This window comes from Buceros rhinoceros, unplaced genomic scaffold, assembly GCF_000710305.1.
Source record: "Buceros rhinoceros silvestris isolate BGI_N320 unplaced genomic scaffold, ASM71030v1 scaffold9538, whole genome shotgun sequence".
Taxonomy (NCBI): Eukaryota; Metazoa; Chordata; class Aves; order Bucerotiformes; family Bucerotidae; genus Buceros; species Buceros rhinoceros.
Window position 1 is genome coordinate 10,210 of NW_010425067.1, and position 13,171 is coordinate 23,380.

The 13,171-nt window shown below is 44.9% G+C and overlaps 1 protein-coding gene across 1 annotated transcript in view; it reads right to left on the reverse strand.

Moving 5' to 3' along the window:
- The window catches only part of ARHGEF5 (Rho guanine nucleotide exchange factor (GEF) 5), a 14,745-nt gene extending 5,284 nt beyond the window's left edge, over positions 1-9,461 (reverse strand). Inside the window, 6 exon segments of the mRNA XM_010141002.1 lie at positions 1,009-1,161; positions 2,033-2,193; positions 3,119-3,381; positions 3,687-3,751; positions 4,103-4,184; positions 5,999-9,461. Of these exon segments, the coding sequence (XP_010139304.1) occupies positions 1,009-1,161; positions 2,033-2,193; positions 3,119-3,381; positions 3,687-3,751; positions 4,103-4,184; positions 5,999-9,461 (4,187 nt within the window).
- Between the last annotated feature and the right edge of the window lie 3,710 nt (positions 9,462-13,171).

The window sequence follows — 13,171 nt, forward strand, 5'->3', positions numbered from 1 at the left end:
TCTGGAAACAGCTGCCTCCCCTCCCTTGCTACTCTTGAGCAAAGCTGCCTTCCCCCCTAATATCTCTCTTACCCTCTGAGACACAGCCACTGTCATCCAGTTTTCCATGTTGGGCAGTAGAAGGTAAAAGGCTAATGATGTAGAGTGGCACTGGCCACTATAACAGACAATCCCATATCCTTGAAGAGATGAGGAATAAGGGTGTAGACCCAGTAGACATTGCCCTAGACAATATCCTGGAGGTCCTTTCTGTGTGGAACTCAGCCTTCCCTGAAGGGAAGCAATTGCAAGACTAGATCTCTCTCAGTCAGCAGCACCCAGAGACAGTGCCTGAATAGCCTGCTGGGAACAGTGTCTCCCGGAATCACTGTAGCTTCACTGGAATTGGGTTGTTAAGATGGAAAGCAGTGCAGAAATGTCAAGGAAACCTTGCTCAGGACTGGGCTCATGTCTTATTCACATTGTACCACTGAGTACAGAAGGGGAGGGCAAGAGATGTTCCGCTCCGCTACCCAGAATGGGAGATCGACATTCTTCTCTGGCCCCAAGATTTTCAATCCATTTTAAAGACTCCTGGATAGCCTGTTTAAGCTTACTGACGGCAGCCATATTTTTCTTAATTACAGAATCACAGGATTGTTGAAGTAGGAAGTTTCACTTGAATTTATCACTTTTGGGTTCTTAATAGTCTGAAAACCACAGGCTGAAACCCGTTATCCAGGACAGTCATTTCTGCTCTCTTCAGTAGATGGTAGAGAGAATAGCCTGCAATAGAATCAGATATTAATTATTCTTTCCCTTTCCACTGCTATGGGAGAGGGCCTGCAGCAGCTCTGTTCTGCTGTCCCAAATGCCACTGAACTGAAGAAGGTTCCTGCCTGTTCTTCTGGGGAGAGCACTGGCCAACTGCCTGTACCTGCAGCATTCCCCACCATTTGAAAGAGTGAATATTCAAGGTGCAGCAAGGAAGTCAGGGGGAAGAAGGGTGCAACAAATGAGAAAACTTACAGTAACCGTTGGAAGGTTTGCTCCTGATATGTCTGGTTTGTTACATATGGTAGATATACCCTGCGGAACTCAGGGGCATGTTTCAGAGCCACATCGCACACATGGAAGGTGAACATGTCCTCCTCAAATTTCTCCTCCAAGTCAAAGAGAAAACTGCAGCACATGGTTGTGGTGTCATAAAAGGAGAGAGAAATATTAGTGTCATTTAGTAAAGCAGGAACAGCCTCGTCCTCTAAAAGCCTGACAGCCTACATATAAGCACAAGAGAGCTCTTTACTTTGAGAGAGAGCATAACGCCAGTACAATGACAACTTAGGGCTAGATAGCAGCAATAAAGAAGCGAAGGCAAAAGACCACTGTGCTTGAGAGTTCATGCTTCTAAAGGCACAGTCAGGCAACAACTGAAAATTAAGACATCACCAGAATAATCCTACTAGTAGAAAAGGAAAAGGTAGCAGGAAACCCTACTTAGCTTAGTGATGTATGTAGCCAAGCCTTGCAGGAAAAAAGCAGAAAGGAATCCTACAACATACAGGATTCCTTGCATGTGGGGTCATGTCTACATTTTATGACTTATGCTCAGTTGATTCACATTAGGTTCTGTCAAGTGATGGCTGTAACTCACTTTTTTTTCCCCTCTTTTTTTGTGGGGGGAGGTCAGGGCTTCTTTACAGCTGCTTCTTTTGTCTGGAATTTGGCAGGAGCTGCATTTGATTTGGGCTGAGGTCTAGTTAAGTCAAGTTTAGTTGTACTTAGCACATGGCTACAGCAGCATTTTGATCTCCTGCATTGAGCTCCGTGCACAATTGCGCCATAATATTTACATTGCGGTGTCACCTAAAAAGGCGAATGTTCCTTTCAGGGCAGCCTTGGCATGCAATCACAAAGTGCTACATGTGTGTATCTACCTTGAAGGTCAGTGAACACTCAGAACAGGAGTGAGAGATGTTATTGATGAAAATGATGAGCTGCGTCTGTGCTTCATGGTGGGTGTTAATCCTGGAAGCAAAGGGCCATATCTCACCTGGCACTGACATCACGTACATCATGAAGGCGGGAGAAAAGCCACTGACGCTCTTGATTGGTGAGCATTGCCTGGAGCTCTGCTGATCGCTGGAAGTGATCCACTGCCACATTTAAACTGCGCAAGTATGAAGCCTCAGACATTATCAACTCAAACTTGGCCTTAAGAGATGAAATAAGGGAGCACAGCATCAGTAGGCTACGCAAGTCTGTGAGGAATCTTACGGAGAGGAGACAGGAGCAAAGCAAGAAAGCCTCCCAGTACATGATCTAAGCAGTACATAATTACAGAAGAGAGGCTGTAGGAATGAAGGGCAAGCATGCCATTATATATAGCCTGCCTTTCTTGAGAAGACAGACTTGTTGTATTACTTAAAGAAAAATAGCTATCTGCTCTCATTTTACTTTCTATTCCTCCTCAACTCTACTTTCACTAGGTTCCCTAGTGCTCCCATAAATTTTCCAGCATCCGCATCACCTGCATTTTTCTCCTTCATCATGTTTCCTATGCTGCCGTTTTCTCCTCTTTCTCTAGGTTCCCCCATCCACTTCTCAGTTCCTCTCATTTTCCTTCCCCAGTTTCAGTATGTACCATTTTGCTGAACCCATATATCTTATTGTTTCCCCTCAGCCCTGCAGCTCACACAGGTCAATTTAACTCAGGTTAACTCACACTCTACCACAGGAACTACAATTCACTGTGGTTTTATTAGCATCTCTCATAAGCTTATGTGTGGGAGAAGGCTGGAAGTCTTCTACTTTAATATTCTCTTTTGCATTGAACACTCTTGAAATTCCTCATTTTATCTTGTTCCAGTTTGCCTATGTCTGTTTTCATGAAGTTACTGACGTGGTCCAGAGTCTATCCTTCAGTGCTCCTTTTTTTCTACAATTCTGAATTTCAGCACTGTACTACTTTCACAAGCACTGGTACCACATCCCATGCTGCTTACATGAGTAGAGGTGATCGCTACATTCAACCACCTGCATTTCCACATCAAAATTTTCACTCTCTGCTTTAACCACCCTTCTGGGGGCTCTTTCTTGACTACAGACCACCATCTACCTTGTTACATCTGTCCATTACCTCTTGTAGCTTCTGCTCATCACGGGACATATTGAGTAGCATTCTGCTGCCCCGTATCATGGGGATGTCCTGCCAGAGGGATGCATTAGATGAGATTGACAGACGTTGCAAATATGAGTCCTGGGGAGACAGCACTTTCCTCCGTAGCCTTGGTGAGCTTGGGAAACTCGACTCTATATCCTCTGCGAAAGAATCCACTCTCTTCTGGCTTTGAATGGCCTTGTTCAGAACCACATCACTGTACTCCTGATACAGCAATCTTGCTGTGAAGAGAGGCACATAACATTTACACCTTCTATAGCAGCTACTCACCCTCTGCTTCAATCTGGAGAAAACTCCGTTACTGTCTCAGATTAGGGTAACTGAATACATTAGAACTGCTACAAGCAGAGTTCACCAGCTGCCCAAGAGTACTGGAGGGCTCTGGTTTCACTTCCTCCACTGAACGCCACTCTCTTAACACTCCCTCCTTGCTCCCATGTGGTGGAGCCCCTCTCCTTTGTGCTCACTCCAAGGGTGAGAGATGATGGAGGAGAGGGGTCTGCCACAGCAGGCAGAAGGTACTTACAAGAGTTTATTAGTTTGGAGTGCCGGCGTTTGAAGTTCTCTATTGCGTCTGCAGGTTTCTTCTCTCTATCAGGGAATAAGGATTTGGAAACAAAGAGTGAATGAAGAGCACAGTGCCAGAGATAGCTTATCCAACTCATAGTAACAGAACTGTCACAGCAAGGACCACTTTTTCCAACAAGCTCAAGATCCACATGCTTTACTTAAAGAACAAAGTTTAGCTAAATGAAAATACTTTCCTAAAGGGACAGAAATTCCTGTTTCAGTGGGGTCCTCTCCCAGAGGGCATCAACTGAAACACAGGCCTAAGTCACTTTATTACAGTTTTCTTCTCCTTATCTTTGGTCCCTCAGGAACAACAGACAATGTCAGGTGTCTGTGCTACACAGCAATGGAGGCAAATTCTTAGGGACTTACCGCAATATAACTGTTTCTGAACTGACTGGGGGTTCCCTGCGTGCCTTTGGAGCTTCTTCCTCTGAAGGAACAGAAGGAATTTCTGCATGTAAGACAGTTAGAAAGTAAACACATAAATCCATTTTTAGAGTCAAGCTACTATCCAAATGATACAGATACCATTTAGTTATATCCCACTTAAGTGGTGGTCTTGAGTTGGAGTACAGGTGCCCTCCTGACCTTTACTTCTGGGTCAGAAACATTCTAGTTTTAATAACCCTTGACATTACTTACACTTTATAGCTGTTACTTAGCCACATTTGCTTTTTGTGCAAAGTAAAAGGCTGACACTTTCAGCAATGACAGTAACTCGAAGAGCTTCCCTCTTCAGCTGTCCAAGTGAATATACTGCCTGTGGTCCCTATTCGGTGCTGCTTTTCCCCTTTCAGCAACTTGAGCCAGGCATTGGAGGATCCATGAACCCAAAGTCACTAGTCAAGTCTGAAAGTCTTACACTTTCTTTTGGGGCTCAACATCCACAAAAGACTCTCAGTGACTTCTAGGGCAACAATGCTGGACATCTACCAACATCACTCCTGTGAAGAGGGTTAGAAGGGATGTGGCCTGAGAATGAATGTTGTAATCCAATTCTCACATTAATGTACTATGTAAGTATTCATAAATTGCTGCTTGAGTCATATTCTCTTTATGCAAAATGGGGAAAATGTGGATTTTTCCTTTGTTTTGTAAGGGATTTAATTGAAAAAGGTGTGAAAAAAACTCTACTTAATGGAAGCAGGAGGAGGAAGAAAGCCCAAAGACTGAACTGCAAGTATGAGTCAGGGGAAAGACAGAACCGTTGCCTTGAACGTTTTAGAATTCAGAACTAAGAATTTACAGGTCAAATACACAAACAAATCTTGATTCAAGCGCTGCCAAACTTTTTACACCCCTCTACACTCTCTTTGTTTTCCTCTGCGCCAAAAATTCAGCATGTTGTAGAGCTTGGAAAATAAACTAAGGAAGAGCTGAGAAGAAGAAAGCATGTTTAAAGATCAGGTAAGATGTAATAAAGAACGGACATGCATCTTGGCAGTAAGTCCTGTCTGAATGAGATGCATTACAGAAGACACATGTTTTCCATTCCAGACATCAGAAATTTGGCTTCTATGCAAGTTGGGACCTTGGGTTTGACAAATTTCCATTCCTATCTGTAATCTCAAGTCCTACATTCTGAGAAATATCATCTCTTTCAGAAGGTCAAACTGGAACCTAAAGGTGTCAGCTGCAAAATGAAGGGAGGTAACAAGTAAACAAGGAACTAAACATGAGGTAACAGATACAGGCTACAGAGGGTATGTGCATGCATTTTCCTTACTGCTTGGAAATGGGGCACATGCAACAGCCATGTGATGACAGCAGAGATGACCAGCAGAAGCTCTGAACTGAGCTCCACTAGGCAACTCATTCCTGCAGGTAGGCCAAAATAACCTGCGTCACTAAGTAAGGGTGGCAGATCATTAAACAAGGAGAAGGGACAAGATGAGAAACTGGATGTGAAGTCGAGGGGTGAGGAATCTGTGAAGTGAGAGAAGTTGTCTGTTGCAGTGTTAATGTGAAATGAGGGGACTGAGCCCTAGAGCACAGCCGTACTCAAGAGAACAAGCAGGATGCACTGGTTACAGGGCAGCGGAGAGGAGCTAGGGGAAAGCTGGGAGCGGGAAGCTTGGGGCAGGACAAGGGGGCTGCAGTGCTGGAGTGAGGACTATTACCAGAAAGGCCCCAAGAGCAATGCTGAGCTCTCAGCTCTCATGCCTCTCTGTCACATCACCTACTTAGTTTAACTCTTATTTTTTTGGTATCTGCAGTAAGTTCGGAGTGGAGGGGGGAGGGAAAGGAGTGAAGGAGACAACTCACCCTGTAAGATGTCTGGTGGTACTGATGTCCTCTTCAGGCCCTGACGGTGCCAGTCCTTGCTTTTTACACGGCGTTTAATTGGGTTTTCTTGATTGGCTGCTGGCTCCCGTGCCACTACCCTGATTGGTTTTTTGTCTGGCCAACTTGATGATTTTTCTAAGGGTGAATGTCTGGGCATTTCCTCCTTTGGCTGAGCTACCAAGTGGGGTTCTCCTCCTCCTCCTTCGAGCCTTTGCTTGTCCCTCCTCTCACCTTCTGTTTTCTCTGTGATTGCCAATGGAGCCTGGATGTTCTTTGTGTCCACACCAAAGATGCCTGCCTGTTGCTCCCATCTCAGCTTCCCTGACATCTCCTCTTCTTGGCAAGTCCTTGGGGTGGTTGGTGGTGATGGAGGGCTGAGCTGGAGGAAGTGGATTGGATTGGTGAATGCTAGCATTGGAAGTGGCTGTGCACAGTCTCTGTTCTTGGAGCCTGTGGTTGTTATCAGGCCTTCAAGTGAGGGCCAAGAAGGGTGGTCAGGTGAGGATTTTCTACACTGTATATCCATGTGCTGGTCCACTGTTTCAGGGCTGGTGTCAGAGCAGCCAACAGCAGAAAAACTTTTGGCCAACAAGCTGACCCCTGAGTCATCAGAAGTTTCTGTGTCATGGGTACCTGAGTCACTGAGATTCCACTCTCTCGTTTCTGGGACAAGGCCATCTTTCTCTGCTACATCTTCTCCATCAGAAGCAGAGGTCACAGTGTTAGAATCAGACACAGAGGTGGCAGTCCAGAGAGAATGGCTTATAGGAGGGTCAATGGCTAGTAACTTATTACTGACCATACCACAGTTGAGATGTGGCCTGGAGTTGGGTACAGGAGGCAGTGACTGGTAACTTTCAAGGGCTGGAGATTGAGCAAGGTGGTTTGCATTAAGTGCAGGGGCCTGAGCTTGACTGGGGCTTTGGACATGGGAAGGAGGATGAGGAAGCTGTTTAGTATCAGGCTCAGACACCAGAGGTAGGCTTGAGTGGGAGATGGGGGACACAGGTTGTTCTTGCTGGTTCACGGCAAAGACCATATCTTCCATATCTTCTTCAGAGGGCCAAGTTAGGGTGCTCAGGACACTGGAGATTCTGGATCCAGGCTCTTTTTGGTGCAAACTGCAGTCAGACTGATCAAGTAAAGGTATTTGTTGTGCTTCATGATCCACATGTGCTCCCATTTCTTGTCCTTGAATAATGGCACTTTTTTCTGTGAGGTTTTGATGAATTGTCTCTGGGTGGTTCAGGGGAGTGGAAGTCCTGCCTGGTGTTTGGGGTGGTTCCAGAGGCCCTGCAATTATAGCCACAGTCCTCCTATCCTCAGGAAGGCTCCCTTCTAGAGGAAGATGGCTCGTGTATATCACAGAGAAAGAAGACTGGCCACCAGCATCTTCATGAAAGCCTTCCTCAGAAGTAAAGAGTTCATGAGAAGTGTTGGCCTCCCCTGGATCAGTACTTACAACAGCAATCTCCCCTGATGTTGGGTCCTGCACTTGTACAGAAGCAGCTTTGTTGGCTGGTTTCTCTACAGAGTCTAGCAGTTTGTTAAGGCTGGCATTGGGACAGTCCTCAGGGGTCACAGAGGCTGTTCCACTAGCAGCCTGTTGCTGTGGACCAGATGATGAAGTCATAGAGGTGAGCTCTGAGGGTAAAGCTGGAATGAAGTCCTGAAGATCATCTTTTCCCAAATTTTCTGTAACGGAATTAGGATCTGTGGGATTACGTGGCTCCAAGTTCTTGGTACCAGAGGAAGGGTGTGCTGAAACAGAAGCCTCTGGTTTCTTTGCGCTAGAAGGTGCTGCCTCTCCTCCACAGAGTGGTGCATCTCTTATATCAAACCTCTGGACAGCCTTTCCATGCCCTTCACTGTGCTCATCCTCCCTGCTCAGTTTTGTCCTGTCATCCCAGTCATCTCCAATATCCTGACCACCAATGGAAAAGCGGCCAGAGTCTTCTAGATCTTCTGCCTGGTCAGAGATATGGCATGTGTGTGGAGGCACCACTGGAGTTTCACCCACTGTGTTCAGGTTATTTGAGGACAGAGAGCTGACAGCAGGTGGCTGACACCCAGAACCTGCTTCTGTGACATGAGCTTTCGGCAGTACATCCTCACCAGGATGCTGATCCACATAGACAGGCTTCCCAGGAGGAAACGCTGATCCCAATTGCTCAGTCGAAGATACATTCTCCAAACCACACAGGTCCACATTATTCCTGGAGATAGAAGATATCTCTGACATGAAAGCTGATGATAGATCCTCCTGTTTGGGTTCTTCTTGAAGTTCTTCTTCCAGTTTGAGCTCCTCCCTCTGCAGTTGTTGTTCCTGCCCATTTTCTTCCTTGTTTTTCTGATCTTTGGTGTTCAAAGATTTTCCTTCTTCCAAAAGATTCTGCTCTTTGCACTCTCTCTTCTCCTCTTCCTGCTCAACTTCAGACACTGCATCCTCCTGTGCTGGTTCCTTATATTCCTCTATTTTTTTAGCAGCATCCTTTATTTGGAAAGCACTCTCTGCTGGAGAGGCATGTCTACCCTCTGTTCTTCTGGAATCATCTTCAAGATGAAGGCATTTGGAAACGGATGAATTTTCTTCCCAAACCATTTGCGTTTCCTGGTCTTTGACCACGCTGCTACTCCTTGTTTCATCAGCAGAAATGTTTCCTTCTACTTGTAGTGAACTTATTTGGCCATTATCTGTTAAAGTGGAAGACAATCGATGGGAAGAGGAAGACTCTATGTTCTCTTCCAAACGCTGTAGTGCTCTTATGCTTTCCTTAGCATCTTCAGAAATGTAAGGTTTAGCAATGTCCTCTACTGCTTCCTCTGAGGTAGGCTGTTCATCAGTTGCTGGTGCCACTTTTTTGCCTCTTTGCTTCTGCTCTGCACCCGTGTCAACCTCTTGTGAAGAATCTGTGGAGATCTTATCCAGAAACGGTTCAGCCTTATAATGCCCCTCTGAAACGGTTTTACACACCAAGAAGCACTTAGGTGTCTCTCTCTGAGAGGAAATAGCATCAGCCAAAGGAGATTTTGGATGCTGAGCCTGAAGGACTGAGCTGTGAAAAGCTACTTCTTCCTGGCACTGAGGAAACTCAATGCTGAGGTCCACAGCCTGCAGGATGGCATTGCCAGGGGCTGGCTCATCCTGGACTGTGCTGAGACAGAAAGAATCCTGGTTGATTTCCAGGTCAATGTGCTCTACTTGCTTAAGCTTCAGTGAACAATCCAGTCCACCCTCCTCTAGAAGCATTTCTCCTTCCAATTCTGAGAATCTCTTTCGAGGCTCTGCATCACCTTGCTCTTGTTCCAGTCCTGCTGGCACTTTTTGCACAGGGTTAGAGGGTCTGCCCAGCATCTCTGCTGCTTTCCCTGGAGCAGAAAGGCAGTCCTTGGGAGTGCTGAGCTTCACTCCCTTTGCAGAGTCAGACAGGCTGGTGCTCATTTCGGCTGATGTGTGAGGGGCATGATGCTCTTTTTTGACTGCTGTGGAATCCCAAGCTTCCCTAATGGTGCTGATGGCTTCTGGGGGAGCAGTACCTCCCTCACTGGTTTCTTCAGACTCCATCAGTGACACATCCTGCTAAAGAAAAATGCATTTTTCTGTTACTACTACAGAATGACATGGTGGATCTACTTGGCTTAAGAGACTTTAAAAAACAGGTGTTAATGCAGCTGAGAAAAAACACAAAATTACATACTTACTGGGTGATAAGAATTAGGAAACAAATACCAAGAGTGAGATTAGGCAAACACCAGATGTAAGCTTGCAGTATGAGAAAAACACCAAAATAGAACTACTAGTGTCTCTTTAGTTTTATATGCAAACCCAGAAAGTGACTTGGGTCAAAGAGCAGAAATGCTGATCCCTCCGTAACAGCTGCAGTGCAGCCTATGGGAAGTGTTTGCCATGGCTAGCAACTCGAACATAAAAGAGGATGCCAGAAGGCATCCAGGGAACAAGAAAATCACCAAAATCTCCATTAATTTTTGTGGGCCATGGTGGACAAATACTCATGACCTCTTCTAGGGGCTACCTGAGTCTTAAAGATCTCGACTTCAATAGAGAAAGGTCTGCTCTTTGGAGCTGATGGGTTTCTTCACAGATATCTGTGTATGAATGTGCAATACAGGGCCCTTATTGTAAATGTACACAGGAATTGATTAATAAGACACAGGAATGTAAAAACTTGATTAACAGCTAACTAGGACATGACACAAGACACAAGATATTTGAAGGTTGTAAACCACATGGGTTGAGAGAAGTACCTCTGCTGTGTCTGGACATAACTACAAAGTACAAAGCAAAAGTGTATCATCATTTAGTCTACTCATTTAAGGAGGGAGGAAAAAAAAGTCATCTCAAGATTGTTGGACAGTTTCCCAATGGATATAGTGGAATTTCCCATCCGTTATTGCATTTGAAGTTCAGACATGACAAAGCACTAGGGAATGTGCATTTGGGAAATGTCTGTGAAAAGGATGGTAGAATCTGATTCACCACTTTTATCTTCCTGGCTTCTACATATTCCATGACCCACAATCCCTACTTTAAAAGACATGAGAAAAAAACAAACCTTAGTGGCTTCTCCTCCCTTTTCTTCTGCCCTTGGAACACTTTCTCTAGTGTTCCACTCTGTGTTTTCTATTCCCTATCTCCTGCTTATCAGAAATCACTTGTAAATTGCTGCTTCCGGCTTCTTCACATACACTGGGCACCTTACAGTCACACCAAAATTTGTAATTTAGCCTGAAGGATCTGATGCAACATGCAGCCACAGTCAGACTTGCCTCTGAACAAAGCCTCAGCGTTCTCCTCCTTCATCCTGTCTTACAGACATTGAGGTTTCCAGACACAAATGCATAGTCCTGCATCTTTTGGTCAGAGAAACCATTCCACATTTCTTCAGGTAAAAGCCCACTGACTGTTTAGTGGAAAAAGACACCCCAAGGCCCTGCTCTAGACCGCTCACAAAGCTCATGCAAAAAAAAAATTCCTTTTCTTGCACAAAACAGACAACCAAATCTATATGCTTTTTCTTTCTCTGGGATTCCTAATTTCTCTACAATTTTGAGAACAGCATCTTTTACAGAGTTTGAACTGCTGTTACGGGGTACGTGTGACAATCTCAACTTGGGAGACTCACAGAGAAAGGATGGTCTCTGCATGGGAAGAGAAATCTTTGAGATCAGTGGTGATTTCCTTGTACTGGAGTGGCTCTATAGTCACAATAACTTTTGCTGATCTTGCACAGAAAGTAAAAGCACTAAAGGGCATGATTACATTTGGACTAATTGTCACAGTTAACTCCATGGCCAGGGCATGCCCAACCTGAAAGGTGTTTTAGCTTATATTTTCCCTTTTGTCAAGTGAAGCAGAACAACTGCTCTGAAAGCAAAGAGCCCATGCTCTAGAGTTAGATACATCTTAATCATGGGGATCATCACCATCTTACAGCTTTCTAAAAAATGGGGGGAAAATTTGAATTAACTAATTGAGTTAACTCATCAGTTAACTTTGTTCCTGTGTGTTTTTTCTTATGTAATCTTTTAAGTTTTGTTTATTTTGAAAAAATAATCTTTCTTATAAACCCAAGCCCAAAACTGGGATTATTTGGCAATTTGGATCCCCATCCCCCTCCCTCAAGTAGCAAGTAATTGTAAATAATTTCAACTTAGCAGTGTGTTTCAAAGAGAGATTTTCATTCAGCCCCATGGGGCTTCTACCATATTTTACTGCTTACTACTTCGGTGCTGCTAAACTGTCTTTTGAAACTGTTACGTGTGGGAAGGTACAGGACTGCCAACAGGAAGCTCCAGCACAGAAACAAGAGAGCTTGACACAGCACAGAAAAGCAGCAGGGTCACAGAAAAGCAGCCACCTTGTCCAAGGCAGGATCAACTTTACTTTCGTGGTCCCCAATAGCCACATGTACCCTTCCATTAACAAAGGTTCCATGATCACATCAGATCACTCTCGTGCTACAGTGCTCTTAGCATTTCAGCTACTTAACTTGAGCCTCCTCTGCTATATGACTAGAAAAGTTCTGCTTCTCACACCTAATTGAGACAGTTTTCAAAAACAGGCTCCCCAGGAGCAGGAAGACTGTTTAAGGTGTTCTTGGTCACAAGCTGATTGCTAAGGAGGATATGCTACTACAAAAGACAGGATGGCCTATAAAAATCTAGAAAGATCCTCGAACTCAAGCCCACACTCTGTGAGGGGAAGAACTCTTGCTCACTGTGCTGTTACAGATGTATATAACACTGAATTTCCTCTTATTAAACGTAAAGAACCAGTTTCCACTTCCTTGGCTCTGTTGAGAGGGATTTGGACAGGTGAAAGGACAAGTTTAAAGCTGTATTTGGAGCAGTTCCATGATGATACTTGGAGACAGGGTAGAGGGAGGTGCATAGCAGATCAACACTGGAAGCTGCCAAGTGAGATTTGCCTCATCATATTACTGTCAGGTGTTTTGCACACCTCAGGGAGAGCAAGAGAGAAGCTTTGGAAAGTGAGACAGGAGAAGGGACAGACAAACTTTCTGCAGAGACAGTGGGGGAAGACTTATGCATCTAGTCAGGGAAACAGTTAAGCTCCTGCCTGAAGGTTTGTGCACTGTAGTGAAAGACACAGATGTCTCTGCAACAAGGATTTCATGGACATAGAAGAGGGAATAATAAAACAAAACTGACTATGCCAGTAGCCTTCACCTAGAGAAGAGGTACAAGGGCCCAGTAGTTAACCAGAACAGATTGCCTGTGGAGCACTGCCATGTTATGCTCCCATTGCGGGGCAGCTTGGTCTTCCAGAGGGGCCAGGAGCTGGGCTAGCCAAAGCAATTTTCAAATAAGCAGTTGCAGTAGGGCTAGTAACATGACAGACAAGAATACAGGAGTGAGCCTGTTTGGCAACTGCCAGCTTCTACCATGTTACACAAACTCCCAGAAACTTTCCTGTTACCACTGTCAGGGCTTACTGATCTTTCACGTCTTTCTGGATCAGATGTTGAGCTTGCCATCACTCTTTCATATGCTCTGACTCTATTTGTCAAATGAGGCGATCTGATGTCCCCTGTTGAGATAAAGCTAGCCACACTATTCTCCCAAGAGGACCTGGCAAGCTAGGACTTCAATTCACATGCACCTGGCTTG